General features: G+C 38.4%; 2 protein-coding genes across 2 annotated transcripts in view; one reads left to right on the top strand and one right to left on the bottom strand.

Annotated features, from left to right (window-relative positions):
* LOC141915112 (atrial natriuretic peptide receptor 1-like) overlaps positions 1–25,838 on the bottom strand; it is a 29,226-nt gene that overhangs the window by 3,307 nt on the left and 81 nt on the right. The window contains exons 2-6 of the mRNA XM_074806515.1: positions 25,496–25,681; positions 25,186–25,290; positions 25,006–25,077; positions 24,426–24,585; positions 24,183–24,350 (exon numbers count right to left, since the gene is read on the bottom strand). Coding sequence (XP_074662616.1) covers positions 24,183–24,350; positions 24,426–24,585; positions 25,006–25,077; positions 25,186–25,290; positions 25,496–25,660 — 670 coding nt within the window. The 5' untranslated portion in view covers positions 25,661–25,681. The remainder of the gene's footprint in view (positions 1–24,182; positions 24,351–24,425; positions 24,586–25,005; positions 25,078–25,185; positions 25,291–25,495; positions 25,682–25,838) is intronic.
* On the top strand, positions 161–18,020 carry LOC141915031 (sacsin-like). The gene is made up of 9 exons (XM_074806410.1): positions 161–185; positions 272–378; positions 2,653–2,766; positions 2,931–3,078; positions 3,668–5,779; positions 6,242–6,367; positions 6,662–15,888; positions 15,980–16,297; positions 17,562–18,020. Exons 1-8 carry the CDS (start codon positions 176–178, stop codon positions 16,292–16,294), a joined length of 12,159 nt encoding a protein of 4,052 aa, XP_074662511.1. The 5' UTR covers positions 161–175; the 3' UTR covers positions 16,295–16,297; positions 17,562–18,020.

The following is a 25,838-nucleotide window of genomic DNA, read 5'->3' as shown; positions in this document are numbered from 1 at the left end:
TACCACGTACTGGTATACTGGCGAGCATTGAAAAACGAAGGGGGAAACCCGATTACGATGTATCGGCTACGATGTAGTGGGCGTAGATCGCTCGATACGTCGTATCATTAGTGCCGAGCGCATTGGAAGAACGAGACCTATTGTCATTCCAAGTCGCTTTTAACAGAAAATCGATATGAATACTGGTAAGTTTGTTGAAATCTAAATTAGCTTTTAATCGTTAAATCAACGCTTTAATTGCATTTATATGTTAAGAAATTATTGCTTAAAGATGTTGACGACGAGCATGAAGATGAGTTTGGCATAAAGCAGCCATCATTGGTTGAAAGCTTGAAACGTATTCTCGATGAATATCCCGATGATGGACAAATCCTTAAGGTTAGTAATTAAGGGCAAAAAAGTGTGTTCCGTTATAAAGGCCCTCAGATGTCAAATATCGAAATGGGTTTGTTCAGGGTTTTGTTTGTACAGCTGAACTTTCGTTTTGGCGCCCCCGCCAAAACGAACTTTCAACCACGTAAAATAATTCTATATATGCAAATTTATGCAAATTACACACAGGATCAACGCGCCAAATTGAAAAATAAGGGGCGCCAAAACGGAAATAACCGCGCCAAAACGAAGCCACCATAGTATGTCATGAATATCAAACCAAAATTAATAATAAACAGTTCGTTTCTTTTCTGGTCGGTCAGATTATTTCGAAAAAACGTATGGTTTTTGTTTGATTTGGACTCCACCCTATTTAAAGAATACAAGATTGATAGTTTAGATGATTTTATAACAATATCTCCATGGGGTTGATCCAGCCAGTAAATTTGACAACATTCCTATAAATTATTGCTCAATTATCTGCCGGCGACGAAGCTCATTAAAGGGGGGGGTCCTGCTCAATAAAAGTTTGAAAAATCACTCATTTTCCTTTTACTGAAGGCATTCCTGACATTGGATAAGGTTCTTCCTAGAAATTATGTTATTCACATTTTTCTGACAATATTCGGGAATACAGTGGAGTATAGCTTGGATCCGCCCCTGATCTCGGAGGAGTTCATTTCAAGGATGAATAAAAACATACATTACATACATAGCATACGATTCACTAATCACTTAAAGTGTCATGCAGGCGTGAAGTGGCCTAGTAGTTTTATAAAGATCAAAACGCTCAAGGATGGGTCACCACTAGTCAGTAACCTGACTGTGGTTTAGTTTCACGATCGGATATTTTCACAAACCACAGTCAGGAATGGGAAGGTCATTTTTGTATGAAATCTTCGTCAGCCAATTTGACTGACGAGTAATTTGCCTGGCATTTCATTGTCTCTTAAGATATCTGTCTCATTTTTGTTGTAATCGACGCACAACAGATTCGTAGTTTGTCTGATACCTATAACACCTCACCTGACGATCTTAATCCATGTGCAAATCGGCCGTAAAGTGAGAGTAAATTTCCGTCCAGTCAACAGCTGCCATTTTGAAAATTACTGGAGGTGCTGGCACCTGTGGACTGAGGCCAGGACAACAGCACAAACTAACAAAACGAAACGACGAAATTTAAAAAAATTAAAAAATCAATTTTTATTCACATTTTTCTTTTACCAGAAATTTATTATTTCATTATTTATTATGGAAAACACGAAGACTTGAAATAAAGTTGGAAAACCATCAAAAATAAAAATTGTCGTTTCGTCTTGGAAGTTTTATATAAATCCTTGTAGGTCCCCTTGTCTTATCATGCCACATGTGCAATACAGAGAAATGGCGGCCAATGGCGAAATTTGTGGAGAAATTAATTAATTTCTCAAAATAATGTTGATTAATCACTCGAAACATACATAAAATTGGATTATTTCGAAAGGTACCTGTGTTAGTTTGTGAATTAAGCCATTAATTGTGGACTGAAGTGAATAGAAAGTATATTTTTGAAGTGTTACTTTTTTCAACCGTGTTTTGGTCCTTGTCATCCCTAACGTTGGTATAAGCCCATCCGATTATAAAAAGCTTACCACCAACGATTAGGTAACTAACTAGGTCACCACGTATGGAAAATTGTTTATTGATGCTTGGTTGTTTGTTTGGATTTGATATGTAATGCCTCTTTGATGATTTTAGTCGTTTCTATCGAATAAATGATAACATACAATAGTCTGAAAGCAGCTGAAATACATTTAATCATAGGCCTACTTGTTGCAAAGTTATGATTGAATTATACATTATATATATTACATATATTATAAGCTTCATTTAATGCGAAATGTGAGATAGACTGATGGAAAGTGAAGTCTTAAATTGCGTCTGCCTGTGTCTGCCTGGTATTTGGTCCCAAAAATGTTTAAATTCACTTAAATCATTCTTAAATCAAAATGTCTGGAATATCTGGTTATAAGTTGATGTTTATTATTCTTTACACAAAGGCGCTATAACGCAAGATATTTTTTTGTACACACAGCCAGGTCCTGATATGGTAAATGCCACAATACAAATAAGGAAAATTAAGTCTGAAAGGGTTCCTTGGGGTTCCAAACTATGTATATACATGCTAAAGTAGACGTTTTCTCATTCCAGAATGGGACAATTCATTATTTTCGTAATTATAACCTCAATAACTATTTTCAAAATCTTTGATTAATCATCAGATATTGATCTTTGAAACAGGAGCTGATACAGAATGCTGAAGATGCCCCAGCATCAACCATCAAGTTCTTGTATGATGAACAGTCATACACAGTCGAAAATCTATATTGTCCAAGTATGGCTGAGTTTAATCAGGTATGTATTGATCTGTAGCTGAGATAAAGAATGAGAAATATTCTGTGACAAATTCCACGCACAAATACATTGCAACCAACCTAAATGATTTCCACCCTATATTCAAAATTGGCAAAAGAAGGATGTAGTGTTTTCATTTTACACCTTTTTGCATTATTTTAAAGAATCCTGCCCTCATCGTTTACAACGATGGCATTTTCACTCAAAGAGACTGGAACACAATAGGAAATCTTGGTGTCAGCAAAAAGAAGGAGGACCCAATAAAAGTAGGCAAATTTGGATTGGGATTCAAATCAGTATTTCACATTACAGGTAAGGCTTTACATTTAACTAGTGAAAATCTTTCAGTGTAATTCTTATTTGTAAAACTAATGGTTTGCAGATACAGAAGTTTTACTGATTGTGGATTGTGGATTCGATTCATTGTATAATCAAAATATAAGGTTATTAGATATTAACTATTCTATTAAAACAATGTCTTGATGGAACCAAAATTACCTTAACCCCAACGCACACGGCAAAACCTCTGTTTATCAATACAGAAAAAAACGTTTAGAGTAAAAGCATTTACCTGCAAATGATAAAACGTTCAACCTGCATTCATTTTAGGGATCTTTGTTTTAGACACAGCCGTAGCGGTAGTACTATATACACACGAACCCCAAACCAAAAAGAATAGTCATTAGATTATTTTTTCGTAAATCTATTTTAAATTATTTTTATGTAAATCTTCGAATCCAGAATACATGACTTAATGATAGGTACATGTATATTCTTCAACGTAAGGCCAATGACATGGGATATTTTTATTCGTCGCCATGATCCAACAGTCTGAATAAATTCTTTGCAATCAATCATGGCATAGCACGATGATTAAAAGGTGCACATGCATATTTTTCAGATTGCCCTATGATTGTGAGCGGTAATACATTTGGAATCATTGACCCAAACCAGAAATATTTTAAGGATAAATCCGGCAGGCTGCTATCTGGTTTTAAATGGACTTTGTCTAGTGAATATGTTCCTACAGGCCACCTGGCACCGTTTCTTGATAAATTTGGCTTTAAGGGTGATGAACTCCAAGGAACGATATTCCGCTTTCCCTTGCGCCAGAATCCGTCACCGCTTTCAGACACTATTTACACAAAAGATAAAGTTGATTCTCTATTGCAAGGACTGACATACAACGCATACATGAAGGTGTTATTCCTCACAAATATAAACAAGATCGAAATTTACCGACACAACAAAAGTTTGCAGTATCGATCAGCCGTCATAACTTGCACTGAAAAAGCGATTGAAAAGGTTCATTTTGATGGAGTGACTACTTGTCCAACACGGGCGAAATTCAAGCAGAGCCTCAGGAATATGACAGAAACCGGTGGTGCTTGGGCTTGTGTCACAGGTTTGAACATTAAAACAGAGAAAATCAGCAATAATGGTCATTCGGAGAAAGAAGATCATTCATTTGTCATTAGCCATTTCTGTGAAAAATCGGAAAAAGCATCGCGCCTAGAAAATCTTGCAGAAAAACAAGGAAATATGCCGTGGGTTAGTTGTGCACTTGATCGGAACAAAAAGAATTATTATCCAGATGGTCATGTCTTTGTATTTCTCCCGTTACCTATGGAAGGCAAAAGCTTATCAGGTTTACCAGTCCACGTGAATGGATATTTCGCCATCAGTCAGAATCGACGTCATCTTAAATGGCCATCCGATGAGCAACTAGTAAAGGCTTCTAGCAGCAAAGATACCAACGATCTGGAATGGAATAATCAGATTCTGTCGGAATTGTTACCAAAGGCGTATATGAATGCTCTGAAGGTACATGGATCAAAAGGAAACATATGTAAATATCTGCCGAATCCCGATGATGTCGATGAAAAATGGAAGACACTGATCCTTGAACCTTTCTTTTCCAAACTTCTGCATCTGGAGCTCTTTCACACCACTGTTAAAAAGGAAAAAATGACAGTTTCTTTGACGGATGCTTGTTTATTGGTGCCGGGCAAAAATGACAACGATGAAATGATGACAATCGTATCAAAAGTTCTGACTGCTGCGGATTACGGTGTCGTCCGTGTTCCTGATTATGTCGAAAATGCAGTGAGGATTTACACGGGTCATCAATTATTGGTCGCTACACCAGATGTTATACGGCAGGCTATGAAAACAAACCCATCGTCGTACAAAAAACGATCTGACGTTGACAAAATGCGATTATTAGAATACATTCTGCGTGACAATTGCTATACTGAATTAAAAGAAATAGTATTGCTCCCTTTAGAAAATGGACAGTACGCAGAGTTTCAAGAGCCAAAACGGAAAAATATCATATATGTAGCAGATGAGGATAATCCCCAAAGTTTGTTGCCTGGAATAACAGATCGTTTCCTACGAAAATGTATCCCTGAGAGTATGAAGATGCAACTGGTAGGTGCCGGGCAACAAGGCCACATCCAATTAAGGCAACTAACGCCGGATGGTGTTATAGACCTACTGCCACGTGTCCTATATAATAACAAAGATCGTTGCTCAAATGATGAATTACTTACAGTCTACAAACATAAGACGCTGATCACTGGTGAATGGTACAGGAAAATATGGCGCTATATTGTCGAAAAGATGCATGGAGAAATATCGAAAATATCTCATTTGCATTTGATTTTGGTTGAAATGAATTCCAATACGCATGAATGGAAATTTGGATGCTTGAAAACCAGAAATGCTTACGTTGTTCGGCATCACTCAACACAGCAGCTGTCAAAGAAAATTTGTATTGTACTGAAAGCTATTGGAATAATTGTAATTCCAAATCTGATGGAAGAGATTCTTCGATGTCCAGGTATTCTAGAGGGTGGAGATCACATGTACAAACCTACAGCCGATGGCATCGTTCAAGCAATTTACAAGCTCTACGAAAATGATACGTTTTTCATGACAAATGCGGCCAATTTGCCAAAAAATATTGACAATGACAGCCTGGATGCATTACGTGGATATATTGCGGCAAGTAACTTGTCGGCTATTTCCAATGATCAATTGAAATGTTTGCAGTTCATCGCAATTTTTAACCAGGTTGGGAATAGTTCTGAACGCATTGCATTCCACAAAGCAGAAAAAGTTATGATTAGTTGCAATCTGCCAGTTGATTTGCCAAAGATTGAAATTGCCATAGATGCCCGTGATAATGACTCGGCAACTATTGTTAGACTTTTTTCTTGTGACATACTTCATGAATGTGAAGTCCTAGAAAGATTTATATTCCCTGATATCCGCAACGGTAAGATGAGACAAAATGAAGTCGATGAATTGATGGAATACGTTCTTCAACACAAGCAGAAATATGCTTCTGAAAATACACAGTTCATCGAAACTCTGAAGCAACTTCCGTTTATTAGGACGTCCGGCGGTAATTTCTGCGCATCCGAATTGTTTGATTTTTCAGACAATTGTCTTTTCTCTGTCTTTGAAGAAAATCAGTTTCCACGTCGTGAGACGTGGCAGAAACTTTGCTGTGAACTCAAAGACATTGGATTGAAAGGGCGTCAAGACGTGAAAATAAGTGATCTGGCGCAAGCAGTAGAGAGACTTGCGATACGTAAGAAGGATAAAACTTCGCTTAATTCCCTAAATCATATAACTGAGCTCTTGCGATTACAGAAGAAAGAAAATATGACGAGTGATGAATATGCCACCTTTAGAGAAACAGCATGGCTTCTTCCCGTGGATAGACCACATAGCTATCCACGCAGTCTCAAATGGAAAAATGATTCCACGAAAAAGTTCATAAAACCTTGTGAAGCGATGAATAGCGGATGCGCTGATACTGCTGGTGGTGTAGTTAATATAGTTGACATTGACAAATATGTTGCATCACTGTTCGATATTTCAGATAGTCCCACCCTACCACAACTTGTATCCCAGTTAAAAGAAGTCTTACAGTCATACACTACTCGAGAGAAAACACAACATCTCCTTCTTGTTGGTCGAATTTATGAAGAACTCGAAAGAAACTCGAAAGAATGTGTAACCCTGAAAATGGAACTTCAAAATCAGAATATTGAAGATTGGATCTGGCATGGTAATGGATTCGTTGCTGTTCACCGCATTTGCATCATTAAACCAGACATAGATGTTAAACCATATTGTTATCATTTACCACCAGAGATGTTGCAATACAAGAAATGGTGGACAGCACTAGGTGTTGCTGAAACAATCAATTATTTCAGTGTCTTGCATCAAATAAAACTGCATCATGACAGTGATCAAGAAAAATGTGACGACACTCGTGATCATGATCTCAATATGGTTGTTAACATTTTGAATCATTTCTATACTGCTGGGTTTGACGTGCGTAGTGGGGAGATTTATCTACCAGTACTGATAAATGATAAAATACGCCTGGTTCCACCAGGAGAATGTACCATATGCCCTTCTGTACCTGAACAAATGAATATTAAAAATGAAGTCGATGAAGAAATCAAAGCTGTCCATCCTCATCTTAGTGAACAAGTTGCAGAAAGATTCGGGGCATATCCATTGATGAAACGTTTGTTAAATGATGCTGATGATTTTGGTTCAAAAGGATGGGGTCAACAAGAATCGCTCGTCAGGCGTCTTAAAAACATCCTCAGAGATTATACAGATGGGTTTGCGTTACCAAAGGAATTAATTCAGAATGCTGATGATGCAGGTGCCACAGAAGTGAAGTTGCTGTGGGATGAACGTCAGAATATACATTACAACACCAAACTACTACATGAAGAAATGAAACATTGCCAAGGACCAGCTTTATGGGCCTATAACAACTCAGTCTTCACCAAAAATGATTTGCTCAACATAAAAAAGTTAGGCGGAGCAACGAAAGAAAGTGATACAGTGAAGATTGGCCGATTTGGACTGGGATTCAATTCGGTTTACAATATCACTGATGTGCCTAGTTTCATATCGGAAGAAAATCTGGTGATATTCGATCCTCACACAACGTATCTAAATATCCAGGGACAACCCGGAATCCTAATAAATCTGAAAAAGAAGCCTATGATTTTCCATCGAGCGCCAGACCAGATTGCCCCATTTCAAGGTGTGTTCGGTTGTGAACTTTCCCTGGGAAATTGTAAATTCAATGGTACATTATTTCGATTTCCACTCCGAACTCCATATCAAGCCGGAAAAAGTGAAATATGTGAGGTAGTCTACAAACAGCAAAGGATGGAAGAGCTGTTAAATATGATGAAAGATGGGTTGAATATCATGTTATTGTTTACGCAGCATGTGCATAAAGTTAGCGTATACCATCTCAAAGAAGACGCTTCTGGTCCATCCCAAATGGTAGAACTGTTTTCAGCTGAGAAGTCATTTGTTTTAGAAAAAAAGCATCTGCCAATTCATCAAATTACATTAAATATTGAAACTGATGAGAGACTGATGAAAGCAAGTACGGTGAATGTTGCAGCAAAGCTCTGCTTTGATACTGAACAATCTTTCGAGGCAGGATATGTATCGGAAATGTCATTGAAAACTAAAGAAAAATGTTCTAAAGAAAAATGGCTAATCACCTCATACAATAGCAACAAACGTACCACACTAACTATTGCTAAAGAACTGAAGACCCTTCCACTTGGAGCGGTTGCCATTCAACTTGGCGACTATTTCAGTCCAGCCCCTGTTGAAGGTCGCGTATTCTGTCATTTACCTCTTCCAATTGAGTCCGGATTGCCATTCCATATAAATGGATGTTTTGCAGTTGCTTCAAACCGTAGATTTTTAGAAATTCGGACACAAGATGATGTTGCAAATAAACGTGCTGATTGGAATAATGAACTATGCTCCGACTCAGTTCTACAGGCATTTCTCTATGCACTTGAAGTACTCAAAGAAAGTAATACATACGAGAACGTGCTCACTTTGTTCCCAGTTAGAGAGAAGACTACTGACACCTCACGAAGACTATGTGATGCATTCTATACACACATTACAAGGTCATCCTGTGCGGTGTTCTACGATGGCGAAAAATGGCGTTCGTTTAACGAAGTTCAGTTCTTATCAGAAGAATTACTCGATTGTGAATTAGTAGATGATGTCACCGATGTCATTAATTCATATTCAAAATGGGGCCAAGTCATCGTCAAGTGTCCTTCGAACATAATCACGGAGTTGTCACTGACAAATGAGAAAGTAAAAAAGAAAGTACTTGAGAAGACCTGGACAGTTTTCTCATTTATAAAAGATAGTTTCTTGCCCAATGTCACGAAAATCAAGCCGACTATGCGTGATCGTTTGTTGAGATTTGGATTGAGTTTATCTGAATCAAATCCATGGGTAAAAGAACTGTTATCAAGTACAGAATGCTTCCCTGTGAAGGGTTCTTCGATGTTGCGTAAACCGGCTGATCTTGTTGATCCCCTAGGTAAATGTAAGATGTTATACGACGAGGATGACGAAAGATTCCCTCCTAGTGAATTCTTGGATGATGCTTCGAGACAAGCACTTCTAAATTTGAAAATGATTGGTGACAAGCTCCCGATAAACAATGTTCTCGAACGGGCCAAGTCAATCAAACGTATCGAATTTGAATTTGGCAAGAAGAGAATGCATTTTCTTCTTGATCACTTGCAAAGTATCATTCCTTCTGGACAGTTACCGAAGGCTTGGCGCAATGTTCAGAAGCAACTCGTTCATATCGAATTTCTTCTTGTAAAATATCGCACTGCTGATTGGAACGAACTGCCTTGGAAAGGAGAAGTATTCGGCGAGGTATTTGAGAAGCCGGTATCACTTTACTCGCACAAATATGAAGATCTCATTGGAAGCATACATCCCGTAACATGTTCTGCTATACCAAGCAAAGTAATGCATTTTCTTGAAATCGATGAAAAAACACCGTCAATGGTGGATGTTTTCAAACAACTAGAACATTATCAACGACTCCAAGGAATATCATCCAAAAATGAAATAAGAATTAAAAGGATATACCAATTTCTGAACAACAATGCAACTGGAAATGAAGATGTCCTAGAAGAACACCTAATGCACATTCTTGTTCATAACATATTCATGCCGGTCGTTCATGTGGCATTGAATTTTCGGATGTCAACCTGTTTACCATATTTGGCCCAGGTCCCCCGCTATTTCAGCAATTATAAACGACTTATGGAGATATGCGACATTCGCCAACAGTTCACATGTAAGGATTACATAGAAGCTCTGGCTCGAATGAAGTCTGCTGGGGAAACGGATATCCAAAATATTCTAGGACTAATCGACTCATTTTCCCGCCACATGGAATCTGAGAATAAATGCTCAGCCGATTTTGATGAGATCATCTACTTGATCGATGCAGCAAATGAATGGAAATCTGCAAAGGAGCTTTCATACAATAACATGCCATGGTTTGATGCGACTGCAGGTCAGAACTTTGCTCATCGGAATATCGTATTCCGTTATGCGCAACGACTCGGCGTAAGGACAAGCATTGAAAGCTTTTTAGAGAGTAATTCACGAGACCTTTTTGGTGGCATTTCTTTTGGACAAAAGGAAAGATTGACTACGAGGCTCAGAAGATTGGTCGAAGGTTATCCCCAGGAAACGATAATTAAAGAACTTCTCCAAAATGCTGATGATGCAGGAGCTACCGAGATCCATCTCATCCTCGATACTAACACATATGAAGCAAATACAATCATCGGAGAGCAGTATCGCCCGATACAAGGCCCTGCACTTCTTGTTTACAACGACAAACCGTTCAGAAAAAGTGATCTGATTGGTATTCAAAATCTTGGAGAGGGTTCTAAAGGAATTGACCCCACTGCTACTGGTCAATATGGAGTGGGCTTCAATTGTGTATATAGTCTCACGGATACACCACAAATTTTGAGCGAAGGAGATGAAATTGGGAAGGTACTCTGTATCTTTGATCCAAATTGTAGATATATTCCTTTAGCAAATGAATCGTCTCCGGGGAAATTGTATGATGTCAATGACAAGTTCGCCTCACAATTTCCAGATATGTTCAAGCCATTCAACCTAACTGATCTTCCAATAAAGGGAAAAACCATCTTTCGATTCCCCTTGCGAACAGCCAACATGGCATCGACTTCAAACATATGTAGTGAAGCAATGACGCCTGCAAACATCAACAAATTGCTGTCATTGTTTGAAGCTGAATCGAAAAATGCAATGTTGTTTTTGAAATCCATCGAAAAGATCAGCATAAGCTTAAAAACTGAAATAATGAAAGAGGCATCTGTCCATTACAGTATATCATCGAAGATATCTGACGAACATAGAAAAGGAAAAATGGCATTCAATATGGAAATTCGACAGATGTCTGAATGTATCTACAAATTTGGTGATACAACTGCAATTAACCGGCAAGTTGACGAATTACATGAAGTCCATTTAGTAGATAACAAAGGAAAAACTGAAACGTGGATGGTGAGTCAGGTAATTGGAATAGGGACTAATTCATTTGAAGAAAGTCTTAAATGCGCCGTCAATGAAAAGAAGCTTCGTTTACTGCCTTGTGGTGGTGTGGCGTGTCGAATTGATTTTGATCAGTCTGCAATAAATACTACGAAAAGTGGGAAGTTATATTGTTTTCTGCCACTCCCAGTTGATATTACCCCGCCAGTTCATATTAATGGACATTTTGCTCTAGACGAAACGAGACGAGCTTTATGGAGAGATACGAATGGTGGTTACCGTACTGACTGGAATAATCTCATCATGCGTCATGTTGCCCCAGTGGCCCATTGTCTGTTGGTTGAGTATGTGCAGGAAATGATTGTTAATGACCAGACAACCAGACGGAATTATGAGCATCAGTTGTCTACAATGATCCCAGAAAAGGATGACAGTAATGCATATTTACACACCTTTATTGAGTCTCTGTATGGACATTTTAAGCGAAGAGATTCCAAACTTTTTATTACGCATTATAACCGCTGGTTCTCCATATCGGATTTAGTTGATGGTAAGGCATTCTTAGATGATTTGGATAATCATACAATTCGTAGTTCATTGATCGCTGTGGAGTTCCCATTGATAAAGCTGGTATCACCATGGCTTCAGGATTTACTGATTTCTTTGGATTATCAAGTGAAGACGGTAAAACCTCAATTCGTATTGGACTTCTTCCGCCAGTATCGTCCGTCTGCAACAAAACTGAGTGAGACACCACTTGGAGACGTAAACAATGTGATAAGCATCCTACAATATTGCTCGAATATTCGGGAATCATTTGTATCGCAACTTGATGGCGTCTGTCTCTGTGTGACCACTGCAGACAATCTGATACCATTCAAATCGGTAAAACCGATTTTCTATTCCGATTACTGTGATTTGCTTCCACCAAATGAATGTTTGTTCTTGAGCAAACGAGTTTGCGACCTACTTAGTAAATATATCGACCTTAGTAGCTGTTCAGTGATGAAACCGTTCACACTTGATGACTTAGCAAAGCTGATTCATTTGTCACTGCCAGAGTCACAGTACAAAAATGCTGTAGTTCCTTCTGAAGATCTCATGGAAGGAAAATGGCTGAAACGTTTGTGGGAATTTGTGACTGAACAAATAAGCGCCATTGCAAATTTAAACATGCCTTATGAACAATGCCGAGCAGAAATTGGTAAAGTCAACTGCTTGAATGATTGGAGCCTACTGCCAGTGATTACAAAATCTGGAAAGCAACTGTACCCAATAAAATGGGCAGAATCCGTGCTAAATCTTCATGAATCTGATGAAAACCCAATAAAATGGCACATTGAACAATTTGGACTCCCAACATTGGATGAGAGTTTCTTTGGTAGCGTGAAGGCTTTCAAACAGATATCAGTGTTCACAGTTCTGAATAAGATGACGTGTTTGTTGATGTATCCAGGGCACGTGCTCAGTGCACTTACACGGCATTTAGATGCTGACAATGAAAACGAACATTCCGTACATACAGCAACTGCTTCATGGAATTGTCAACAATTCCAGACGATTCTAGAATATTTCGCATCATTTTTTGCCACAGGAAACGCCTGTGAGAATGATGCAGCTTGTATACGTAGACTTCCCATCCACGAGACTGTGCGGGAAAATCGTGTTCCTTTGCAAGCAACAGGCGTCTATGTCATACCAAGAGGTATGCCTTATGATGGGATGCTAGATTCGAACATATTTGCCAACTTTTTGAAAGAAAATGGAGTGAAGGCAGTAAATAAGATGTACAGAATCATCGGCTGTGTAGTCCAAACTGAAGTGGAATTGTACGTTTCATTCATATTGCCTGTGGGATTTGAAAGATATAACACGATGGAACGAAAAGCACATCTTCGATATCTGAGAGACCATTACATCTGTTATAAACCAGCTGCATCCCAAAAATACATATCAAGAGGCAGTCGTGAAATACCGCTGGCCGACTTCAATCGCGAGGTTAATATTCTCATTAACACTCTGAGCAAGATTTCGTTTTTGCCAAATCAAAATGGCGAAGAAAAAACTGCAAAAGAACTCTACAATCCAAAGATTCCAGTCTTCAGAGTGATGCATTCAGATAATGAATTTCTCCATGAATCATTTGTCGAATCTGAATGGATAACATTTCTCGAGAAAATTGGTCTGAGATCTAGTGTATCGCAAGAAGAACTGGTGACTTATGCTAAAACTGTTGAATGTGACGGTCGGGCAGTTATCTTGAAAGCAGGACCTGAACATTTGTATGAGGAAAGCATAGATGGTACATATTCGGTTACGAATAAAGCCAAGGCTATAGTGGAAAATATCTACGATAGGAATGACCTATCAACACAGACTATAGAGGAACTGAAGAAAATCAAGTTCATTCCGGTCAATAAAGGAATAATGTCAAAGCTTTGTCCTCAAACTGATCCGAAATATTTAATATCATTCTCGGGATCCGTAACTAGTATCAATATGCCACTATGTTGGTCCTGTATGGACGTTCTTCCCGTCTGGGCCACGCCAAAAAATACAGATATAAAATCGAGGTTTGGCGTGTATGAAAATCCCCCGCAGTCTATGATATCACTTCACTGTAAAAACGTTTGCCAGCACTTAGCAGATAGTAACAAACATGAGGTGTGCTCCAGATATTCAAAAGAAATAGAGGAAATGATGAACAACATCTATTGTCGTCTAGAAGGATACGAAAATTTAGAAGAATTGAATGATGTGCCATGTGTCTTCGTGAGTAGTGGTAGAAATTACTTCGTTTATCCCAGGCAAGTGGTCATCAATTTTCGCGAAGAAGACCAAATTGAACCTTACCTTCTTCGAAGACCTGTATATTGTTCGCACCTTGAATCGATGTTGGAGAAAATTGGAGTAAGCAAGAACGTGACGATGCAGCATTATGCTAATGTATTGGCCGATATAGAGAAGTTGTATGGAGATAAGAGGTTGAATGATAATGATTTTAGCAAAGCAGTTCAAGCATCATTGAAATTTTACAACCTTATAGGCCTAGAACACAATAACAACAGTAGAAATGAGGACACAAAGAAGGATTATACTCTCCTTATAAGGGGTAAGACTCTGCGAAAGTCTTCTCAAATCTACTACATTGATGGTTATCGATATAAAGGACGAATGAAAGAAATAAAAGAAAATTTGCTTATGGAAAGACATCGACATGACGATGAGCCCGTGATAATCATAAAGCCTTGGGAGAAAGAAATTCTTACTAGAATATCATTCCTTCAGCCCATATCAACCCTTCTCATTGAGGAACTGTCGGAAAGTTGTAAAGTAAACGTGTACTCGGCAAGTACGCAGCCTTTTATTACCATTCAACAGAATTTGTTAGACCCTAACGTCCATGAAGCTATTCATCGGGTGATTCGCCATTTTGCGAAGCCGCAGGAAGCCAAAAACATTACGTTGGATGAGGTTTCAACATACTACCAACAAATACAGATATTCGAATGTCAGCAGTTGGAAACAGTTTTAAAATGTAGAGGGAAAGTAATTACTGAAAGTAAAGAAAACGTTGACAATTTTAACACAGTAGATTCTCTAGCAGTTGGTTGTATAAGATTTTACTTCACCCATATAGAAGAGGCTCCACGTTATGCTGCAACACGCAGGATGAAAAACATAGCGAACATCTTCTCTAATCAATACGCTACCAAATACATTGGTAGCTTTGATGACCTTGATGGATTTCGTGAATGTATGTATGCCATTATCTTTGCTGGACCAGAGACTGGTCTGCTGGAAATTTTAAAGAGATGGCATATAGATATGAGTGATGAGTTTAATGATGATGATGTTCTGCCGTCTGCTGGAAGTTACATTCCTGTAGCCGATCATCATTTACTTTCAAACCGATTCGCTTCGTTTCACACCGGTGATTATGTCGGTTACAAGATACATGATGACATTCTCGACAATGAGAATGGTGATTCGGGTGCAGTTTACATATACGGAATAATCATTGAACGAGTACAAAATGAAGAAAACACGTCTTCAGGCGAAGTTCCCCGTAGGCTCGATCATTGCTATAAGGTGAATATCGGTGATCGAAAAGTTGAGATATATGGATATGAATTGTACAAATTCCTGCGATATGATGATGAAGAAAAAGATCTCATCGTCCCTGATGAATTAGATATGTCACCAATAGATACAGAAAAAGAATTGGAACAGCTGTTGAAGACAGCGTGGACACTGGATCCTTCCGAGCGAAATAAGATTATATTGCGGCTTCTGGCCAATTACAGCGACAACGATGCAATTCTCGATTGCATAAAAAAGCAGAATAAGCAAGAAGAGGAGAATTACAAGCGTAGAGTTAGCAGCCAAGAACCGGGCAGCAATTTTGTCGACGATAGAAACTTCGACATTGATTTAGCAACTTCGTATTTGAAGGCTCGACAAGACCAACATCGTAATGATAGAGAACGTTGCCTGAGAGCTCTGCAAAATAACTCGAAACGGTGCGGCCGAAGTCGCCGAAGTACATTCGTCCCAGGTATGATGAGCAAGGGGCGAAATCCACAACCTATAGAGGCTCGTAAATGGCTGCAACAGGCTGAAATAACTCTAAAAACAGTTCCCAATGATGTTTCTGGCGGATTCCACTTCATGACAATTTTTAAATGTCATCTGGTGAGTTGATTCAGATTATTTTACTTCTTATAGTCAACGCACGTGACGTTGAGACAATGATGACTAATAGAAAAAGGTTTTTCACTTTCAGACATGCGAACAAGCGCTCATTGCAATGGTACATGCTCGTGATTCATTGCAATATGGTCACCATGAATCAAAGCCAAATCTTGTCCGGTTGACTGGTAAAATCGACGACTGTTCAGGGGAAGTTCAAAGATTAGCAGCCAAATTGCAATGTGATATTTGCCATGATCGAACCCGCTTGTTTTATCCAAGCCGATTCGGAGGTAGGCCTACCGAAATTCCTCATACCGCATTCTCTGAAACGGAATCGACTGAAGCACAACTGATTGCCGCAGAACTCGTAAAACTCGCCAAGGAATACGTCGTCAACGCTATTTAATCGGTAATATCAAAAATACAATGTATTTGTGGTAATTTGTTATTTGTATATATCATATCAGTAATAACATGTGAATTGGACAAGTTCAAGTTATGGTAAAAAAAAATTATCGAAAAATATTAGTTTTGTTTCAGTTATTTTCATGATTTGATAAATATACAATATACAATATGTATACGGAAACACGTTACATTATTCTACTTAAAGGCCCATCGGTATGAGCAGTAGTTAACCGGGTGGTAAGCACTTGAGATGGGCCGTCCCACTAGCTACACTAACATGTTGATGATGTTTACAGTGAGTAAGGGTGGCTCACAATTGTTACTGTAGAGGTCACACACTGTAATATCTGACAAATTCATAAATTTTCATATAAAGTTCTGAGGTAATTTTAAATGGTGCAGTCTTATTGGGGATGAAAATCTGAAGCTTGTGATCATTTTCTGTAAGAAAAGGACCAAGATTAAAGAATTTGGCGAAATTTTGAGATTTTTAAAAATTATTAATTTTTATCCGATTTTGATGAAATTTTGGCATAACACTGAAGGTAGAAAGCTTAACAAGTGTATGAAATTTCAGACTGATTCCTTGATCGGGAAAAAAGATTTTTGTAGTGAGATTTAGGTACTATGAATTAGCCTATATTTTTGTTTATGTGTAGTGATGACCTAGGGTATCATGTTACTGTTACTGTGCCGTGCAAGCTACACTGATTCACTGGATAACTCCTCCCTTAACGTCATTCAAAGATTCAAATTTTGAAGAAAATACCAACGAAATTGCTTAATTACTCAAAGAGGAGGGCCTAAAACATAATTTTGACTGCAGAAATGAATATATTATGCATTAATACATATGTCTGACAAAAAGGAGGATCCAAATCGGATAACTGACAGAGAAAATAGGAGAATTCCAGTTTCAACCGTTGGAGCTCCTCACTGCTCCACAGGTTCAAAGATACTGCCATGTCTGACATTGATTGGGCTTTTATACTGCCAGTGGGCCTTTAATACAAAAAGAATGTACTTGTATATTAAGGATCAATGTACATCAAATCGTCTCATCGGTTGTCTAAAATATCAGTTTATTGTATATTTGTATTTATATCAACTGCAGCTAAGGCACCAAACATTAAGTTCTGATAATATATAACGTAATTATATACCGGTACGTAGTTTGAAAAAGGTGTTCACAGGTATGTTGCAATAGTAAATAAAAACCACTGTTATGATACACATATATAACACATGTATTTCTATCTTTGAAGTATTTTCGAGCTGTGGTTCTGCTACTTCAACAAATGCCGTTGTGCCAAGATTGATTCACGATTTCAAATTCTTATGCGAACGATTCCCAAACCTGCCGCCTTTCAAATTTAGGACAAAGGGCGATAAAGACATGTTGAAAATCTGATGGGATCGAACCTGATGTTTCGAAAGTTCGGTTACTAAGCCGCTCATCTGGTTTGTGTTTATACATTTACTGTGGATGACATCTTGTTTATGTTTATTCTCCATCTATGTGAAATAAAATCAGTCACTTCCAAGGTTTCGTAGTAACCAGACGTGTTGCTTCTTTCTCTCGGATCTGTCCCCTCTGGTCGAATCGAACCTTTCACGACATTTTGGTGCCGTGACCAGGATGGGGTCAGAAGGAAGGCTAACGGCAATCAGAAGGGCCCAACGGGGCCAAATGACGAAGATTTTCGGAAAAACGGAAGAAAAACTAGCAGAGATTCTACTCGTCGATGAAAGTTCAAGAACTCTGGAAACTGTTCAACCGTTCTCCACTTTAATCGACGCGCTGTTCACAAAATTCGAATATTTACGACAATTAGACCAACAATTAATGGATGAAATCGCTGATGAAACCGAGTTAACTAACACTATAGTTGAATCAGATGATTATCTCACTGAGATACAAATCAAACTCGGTCGATTCAAACTGAACTTGGATAATCTACTAGCGAAGATACCAAAACCACAATCGCTAAACGAATCTGTAAGTACCATCAATCGAAGCAGTACTACCTCAACCGGCAGTAAAAAAGTCAATCTACCAAAATTGGCTCTCCCAAATTTCGATGGTGACATTTTGAAATGGTCTACTTTCTACGATAATTTCATCTCAGCCGTCGATAGCGATCCGCATTTGGACGATATCCAGAAGTTTCAATATTTGGTCGCACAACTCACTGACGAAGCAGCGCGTACCATAGAAGGTCTGCAAATAACTAGCGCTAACTACAAAGAAGCTCTGACGATCTTAGTAGAAAGATACGGTCAACCTCACAAGATCGTGAACGCGTACATCAGAGCTTTATTAGATTTGCAGCCACCGCAGGATCACGAGAGTCTACGCGAATTTTACGATTCTTTGGAAACATATATTCGAGGATTGCGCGCGCTCGGGAAATCGGAAGATGCGTTCGGTGACATACTCGTTCCGGTAGTCTTCGATAAGCTACCGAGTCCCGTCAAAACACAAATTTCACGGGAGCACGGAGACCGCGCCTGGACACTTAAAGAACTACGCGACGCGATCCGAAAGGAAATACAAGCTACACAGGCAGGAGCGAGCTGCGTCAACTTCGATAATGAAAAATTATCCGCTCTTCATATAAGCACTAAAACGAGGAAAAATCCGGCCTCGAAAAACAACAGTTGCGCGTTCTGCAAGGGTCCACATACGGCGTTCTCATGCGATATAATCGTTAACCCAAAAAAGCGACAAGACATCATAAAGGCAAATCGTAAGTGTTATAACTGTTTTGGCAATCACATGGTAACAGCTTGCCAATCGAAATATCGTTGTAAGGTTTGCAAAGGCAAACACCACACTGCTATTCATATAGATCGAAATACTGATACGCATATTGAATCAAAAAATATTCATGTCAATATAGCTCCAACTTCAAGTCCTGTTCTCTTGAAATCGGCTATTGGTCAAATAAATTATGGTTCGAATTCGACCACGGTAAATATCTTGTTTGACGAAGGAGCGCAGTGCTCATTCATCACTAAAAAGTCGGTAAATGAATTAGGTGTCCGATTGGACAAATTTGAAAAGCAAGATGTAAATATTTCCACCTTTGGTGACAATTCGCCTGGGGCACGTACTCTACGGAGTATAGATTTAAAACTTCGTACGCGTAAAGGCGAAATTGGTTTACGTGCATTAGTTGTACCGGAAATATGTCCACCAATTCAGAACAATGTAAAACTTGCTGTGACAAATCACCCGTACCTTCGAAATTTACCATTAGCACCGTACGTCAACACCAGCAATTGTGAAATTAATCTATTAATCGGTGCTGATTATTACTGGTCGATCGTAGAGAATGAAGTGGTTAGAGGAGCTGGCCCGACAGCTGTCAGTTCCAAACTCGGGTTCCTTCTATCAGGACCCATCAATTTGAATGCGAATACATCGGTACTCCATACTACCTGTCTTTTGAATACTATACATTCAAACGATGAATTCTCAAAATTATCTAACTACTGGGATCTTGAAGTAATTGGCATCAAGGAAACGATTAAATCTGAAACAATGAATTTTGAAACGTATCGAGACAATTACCTTAAACGCGATACCAGTGGTAAATATATAGCGAATTTACCTTGGAAAGAAGATTATCCACCGCTCCCTACCAATTTTGATATTTGTACCGCTAGAACTAGATCTATGGTTAAACGCTTGTCTCCAGAACTGAGGCAGAAATATAATGCGATAATAGCAGAGCAACTTTCACGCGAATTTATTGAGATAGTAGAAAATGATGACAAGAGCCAGGGCCATTACATACCCCACCACTCGGTTAAAAAGGAATCAATCACAACACCGATTAGAATTGTTTATGATTGTAGTTGTAAACAAGGGGATAATCCTAGTTTGAACGACTGTCTCGAAAGCGGTCCTTCATTAATAAATGATCTTGTGCAGATATTAATCCGCTTTCGCACGAATAACGTCGCATTTACAAGTGATATTGAAAAGGCATTTTTGAATGTAAAACTCGGTGAAAACGATAGAAATTTCACAAAATTTCTATGGCTATCAGATCCTACGGATCCCGATAGTCCCTTCAAGGTCTATCGTTTCAAATCAGTACTTTTCGGGTCCACTAGCTCACCATTCATCTTAAATTCTGTAGTGAAAACGCATCTACAGTCCGAAAATACAGAAATCTCAATCGATATGCAATCAAACATATACGTCGATAACGTTCTCAGTGGCTCTCATAACGCTAAAAAAGCAATTGAATATTTTGAAGAAGCCACGAATACTATGAGCAGGGGTGGATTTATTTTGAGATCATGGGCTACAAACGACCCAGAACTAAGATCGTTGATAAAACAACAGGCAATGGGTGAGAATAATGAAATCGTCAATGTCGTAGGGTTACAATGGGATACGATTAGTGATACTCTTCAGTTTTCAAAGGCCATAAAAGACCCAGCTATGTGCACTCAGTCTGTGGTATCTAAGCGGGAAGTTGTGAGCGTAACAGCGTCACTATTTGACCCCCTTGGTCTCCTCTCGCCTGTGCATATTCAAGCTAAAATGTTTATCCAGAAATTGTGGCAATCTAAACAAACTTGGGATGAACCCTTATCTGATGAATTATCATCACTCTGGTTTGAAATACATCAGCAGTTATACGCCTGTCAACATACAGCTATACAAAGACCATATTTTGGTCAACCGACTAGTGAATGTGAACTACACATTTTTGCTGATGCCAGTCCCAATGCTTATGGGGCTGTAGCTTATCTGAAAACTGACAAATCGACTTCAATCATTATGGCAAAATCACGGGTTAAACCATTAAAAGAGGTTACTATCCCTAGACTTGAATTATTGGCAGCACTGATCGCTGCACGGCTCGCGAAATTTATCCGTGATGCATTCGACAAGTCAAATTTAAGTTTAACAAAATGTGTTCTTTGGTCCGATAGTCAGATCACAATACATTGGATTCGGAGTGAGAAGAAATTACCCACATTCGTCGAAAACAGAGTCCGTGAAATTCGGTCTGTCAAATTTGACATAATCAATTATTGTCCTACAAAGGACAACCCTGCTGATCTCTTGACTCGGGGCATCAATACCCAAGACTTGGATAATAGTAGATTATGGTGGTTTGGACCAACTTGGCTGCCTAATGGCGATTGGCCAATTGATCGATTGAATAATTCAACTGTACTATATTGTTCAGTAAATAATTCTGAATCGCACTCTCAACAGTGTGCAGAATTAGCTAGTACTAATTCTATCTCAGTTCTATCAACCACCGCAACTCCATCAGAACCGTCTGGAATACAAAAAGTAATAGATGTCGAGCAATTCAATTCGCTGCATAAATTACTTCGAGTCACAGCATGTGTACTACGCTTTATTTCTATTATGAAGAAGACATGTCAACCTAGACATAATCATATTACCGTGCCAGAAATACGTTTGGCTCGTACTACGTGGGTTCGCTCTTTGCAAGATGACGAATTTTCAAATGAAATTAAATGTATTCAGAAAGGGGGACGAGGTACCCAATTGACTAAACAATTAAACCTATTCACTGATAAAGAGGGTTTAATTAGATGTGGCGGTCGTTTTCAAAACGCGAATCTTAACTACAACGCTAAGTACCCAATATTATTGCCATCGAAGCACCCATACACAAAATTAGTAATTAGTGACGCCCATAAAATGGTTCTACACAGTGGGTTACAATCAACTTTGTGTTACATACGTCAATCATATTGGATACCAAGAATTAGGCAAATAGTTAGCCCAATTATTAGAAAATGCTCAGTTTGCATTAGACATGATGGTAAATCATATCGTGCGCCAATCACGCCTCCGTTACCTGCCTGTAGACTAAAAGAAGCTCCACCCTTCACCATCACAGGCGTTGATTTCACTGGCCATTTATATTATCGCACGAAACACTCAAAACAGAACAAGGCATACATATGTCTATTTACATGCGCTGTTTCCAGGGCAATACATCTGGAAATAGTCACTGATCTGACGCCTGCTTCCTTTATGAGAGCATTTCGCAGATTTGCCAGCAGGAGGTCGTTGCCAAGTCAATTGATCTCTGATAATGGTTCAACATTTTTGTCTGCAGAAAACGATATCAAAGAAATATTCAAATCAACAAAAGTCAGGAACTTTCTGTCTAACAAACTTGTCACTTGGACATTTATACCGAAACGCGCGCCATGGTTTGGCGGATTTTATGAAAGATTAGTCGGTATAACGAAAAACACTTTGAAAAAAGTAGTTGGTCGAGCGTGTATTACCTTGGACGAATTGTCGACTCTAATTACTGAAATAGAGGCTACAATAAACGATCGTCCCTTAACGTACATGACAAATGATGACGATGAGATCATTCCCTTAACTCCATCACATTTAATTTGTGGGAGAATGATTACTCTGTTACCTCAACCGGTAGTTGAAGAAAACGAACTAATTGATCCGAATTTTAACTTACCGTCCATCGGTTTCTCCGACGCGAACAAACGCATGAAATACTTAGACAGTCTTTTCCAAGATTACTGGATACGGTGGCGAAATGAATATTTGCCAACCTTAAGGGAAAACCACTGTCAGACGCTAAAGCGGGGTGGAATTACGGAAAATCATGTCAAAATAGGCGATATAGTGATCGTTCATGATGACTCAAAAAAGAGAATCTTTTGGCAACTCGCTATCATAGAAGGTCTGAACAAGGGCAACGACGGTCTTGTGAGATCCGCGGTAATTCGTACTAAAAGCGGGATTACGAATAGACCCCTTAAAAAATTATACCCCTTAGAAATCAATTCTGATAGTGGCGAGAAAATGAATGATGAATCATCGCCTCTAATTAGTAATATTCAACCCCCAATGAAAATAAAACGAAATGCAGCATTGAACGCTAGAAATAAAATAAAAAACTGGTGTGACAAACTGGTTGACTAATGCACAGGTTCAGCCTAATCAGAGTATAATTCAAACTTATGTTCATAATGTTTCTTAATATGAGTTAATTTCATTTTTGAAGATTTATAATGTTAAGAATATGTTCTTCTATGTTTTTCAATTATTAAAATGTGTAAATGACGATCACCATAGTATATATGTAAAATTTAATGTTAATTGAAATGTAAGTTGAATCTTAACAGTGAAAATCATGTATGTATACATTCAAGCACAAATTGTATTAATGTTGAAATACTATGTAATTTCCTTTCTATTATACACCTGAATATATATCGGAGTAAATGTTCTTTTTATTTCTGATATTCACATGTTTTTAATTTCAAGAATACGTCAATCAATATTGTAATCTGTTATCTCATAATAATGCTATACAATATCCTAGTTATCATGTATACACCTATATTTTAGTTGAGACACAACGCAATGTCAAAGTTTAACGTCAAAGCTTAATGTCAATGTTTAATGTCAAAGCATTCTCAGTTTTGTGTTAAATGAAGATTAAGAGTAATGCAAACTTAATGTATCGAAGATTTAGTGATTCTGATATGAAATTGGAAATTGATTAATTTCTCATTTTTTACGTAGGCTTATTAACCTCATAGGTATTCCTAATAGCACATAGGCATTATACATCCTATTTTTTCTTCCCGCCGCCGGGAGTGTTTCGAAAGTTCGGTTACTAAGCCGCTCATCTGGTTTGTGTTTATACATTTACTGTGGATGACATCTTGTTTATGTTTATTCTCCATCTATGTGAAATAAAATCAGTCACTTCCAAGGTTTCGTAGTAACCAGACGTGTTGCTTCTTTCTCTCGGATCTGTCCCCTCTGGTCGAATCGAACCTTTCACGACACCTGACTACAGATGGGATCAATACAGCTATCGAATCTGGCTTACCTTTTGGACCGAGGGTACTGTCTGTTGAATACGGTTCTTGTCTGAATATTATCTCGAACAGTATGATCCCGTAGCTGTATATATCACCCATCTGATAACCAACGTTGATACATGTAGATGTTGGAAAATTTGATTGCCTTAATGTTTCCGGAGCCGTCCACCATAAATCTTAAAAATTAAATTTACTTTCAATAGGTCGAGAAATGTCTTCTGCTGCTTCATTAGTGGAATGTACATGTATACCTCGAAATTGTTCATCCCCATTGTTTTCTCGCCCGTTGTTCCTCAGCCTCGCCAAGCCGTAATCGGTAATTTTCAGCATCCAACGACTGTCGATGACGCAATTTGAGCTTTTCAGATGACCGTGTGCTTTCAGGCCAGAGCCGTGTAAATAATGCAAGCCCTGCAAAGACGTTTCACTTAACACACCAGAGCTGTATATCTAAGCGAATCGGTGGTTCAGTCTTACATGTGAATACGAATAGAGATTTATGAATTTATCATTACTATCCTCGAGAATATGCCGAGTTGAACGTGTCGTGTTTTGAGAATTGAATCCTTCCTATGTATACGAATGCAAAATATATGCATGGAAGTAATAATCTACAATCAACCCCTGACATACCGCCCCTGAAAAAAACCACAACTTTCACCTAACGCCAGGTTTTTCCCCGAGAACAAAACGGCTTCATTTACCTTTTGACGATTGATTCGAAATATCGTTCGATATACCGCCAAAATGCTAGACTACATGGGCAGTATATATCAGGGGTTGACTGTACTCATCTAAAAGACAGTTTAATATGGTATTCTTCATACATACATTTGCCAAATCGTTTATCAACGATCCTTTGAATACAGAATCCAGCTGAATATCATCATTTTCAAGTACATCCTAGTAAATACAGGTATAACTTCAAACAACAGTTTATTCAAAATGTCAATACCGCGAAATAACGCGGGCACCTAGAATTTCATCACGAGTTTATAATGAGACCTCTACCTGTAAACTGCCTTTAGTGCAGTACTGATAGAGAAGACATTGTTTTTCTGGTTGTACGCAAGCTCCAATAAAAGTATTCATGTTCTCGTGGCTGGTATCCCTCATCTAAGCATAATTTTTGGAGAAACATTATGACATGTATCAATCTTATTGCCAATGAGATTTTATGGAAAAAAAACTACGTATATTGGGCATACCATTTTAGATATATTCTGGACTGGATTCTCAATTACTTTACTATACTTTACTAATATCGAAGATATATAATGTCTTAATTGATTGAATGAGAAATCACCCCTCGATGAGTTACCATTTTCAGTTCGATTTGATCTTGTTTAGTGAGGATCATCGCGTCCAATTGGAATGGTTTTATAGCCACAACAGTTCCGCGGTAGCGTCCGACAGTTGTAAAGCGTTGACTCGGTAACATGCATCGGACATGATCATTCGACATCGAACCTTCAAATGAATGCATCCGCCCGGAAACTAAACTAGCCTATAGAATAACAACATGATTTTCATGGCAACAAGATAAATTTCCAGTGAAAAGAAAATCTTGCACAAACTGTCAGTAGGCCTATCTCATCGTATCACTTATATTTTTTAACTTTTGTTTTGAATTCGTTTTGATCCAGAAGATCGTATAGGAAATC

Source organism: Tubulanus polymorphus, chromosome 1 (genome assembly GCF_964204645.1).
Source record: "Tubulanus polymorphus chromosome 1, tnTubPoly1.2, whole genome shotgun sequence".
NCBI classification, from domain to species: Eukaryota; Metazoa; Nemertea; class Palaeonemertea; order Tubulaniformes; family Tubulanidae; genus Tubulanus; species Tubulanus polymorphus.
This window is presented reverse-complemented; position numbering and strand designations above follow the sequence as displayed.

Coding starts and splice junctions, on each gene's coding strand:
- LOC141915031 (XM_074806410.1), top strand. Junction 379..2,652: donor ATGATGGACAAATCCTTAAG/GTTAGTAATTAA, acceptor TCTTTGAAACAG/GAGCTGATACAGAATGCTGA. Junction 2,767..2,930: donor GTATGGCTGAGTTTAATCAG/GTATGTATTGAT, acceptor ATTATTTTAAAG/AATCCTGCCCTCATCGTTTA.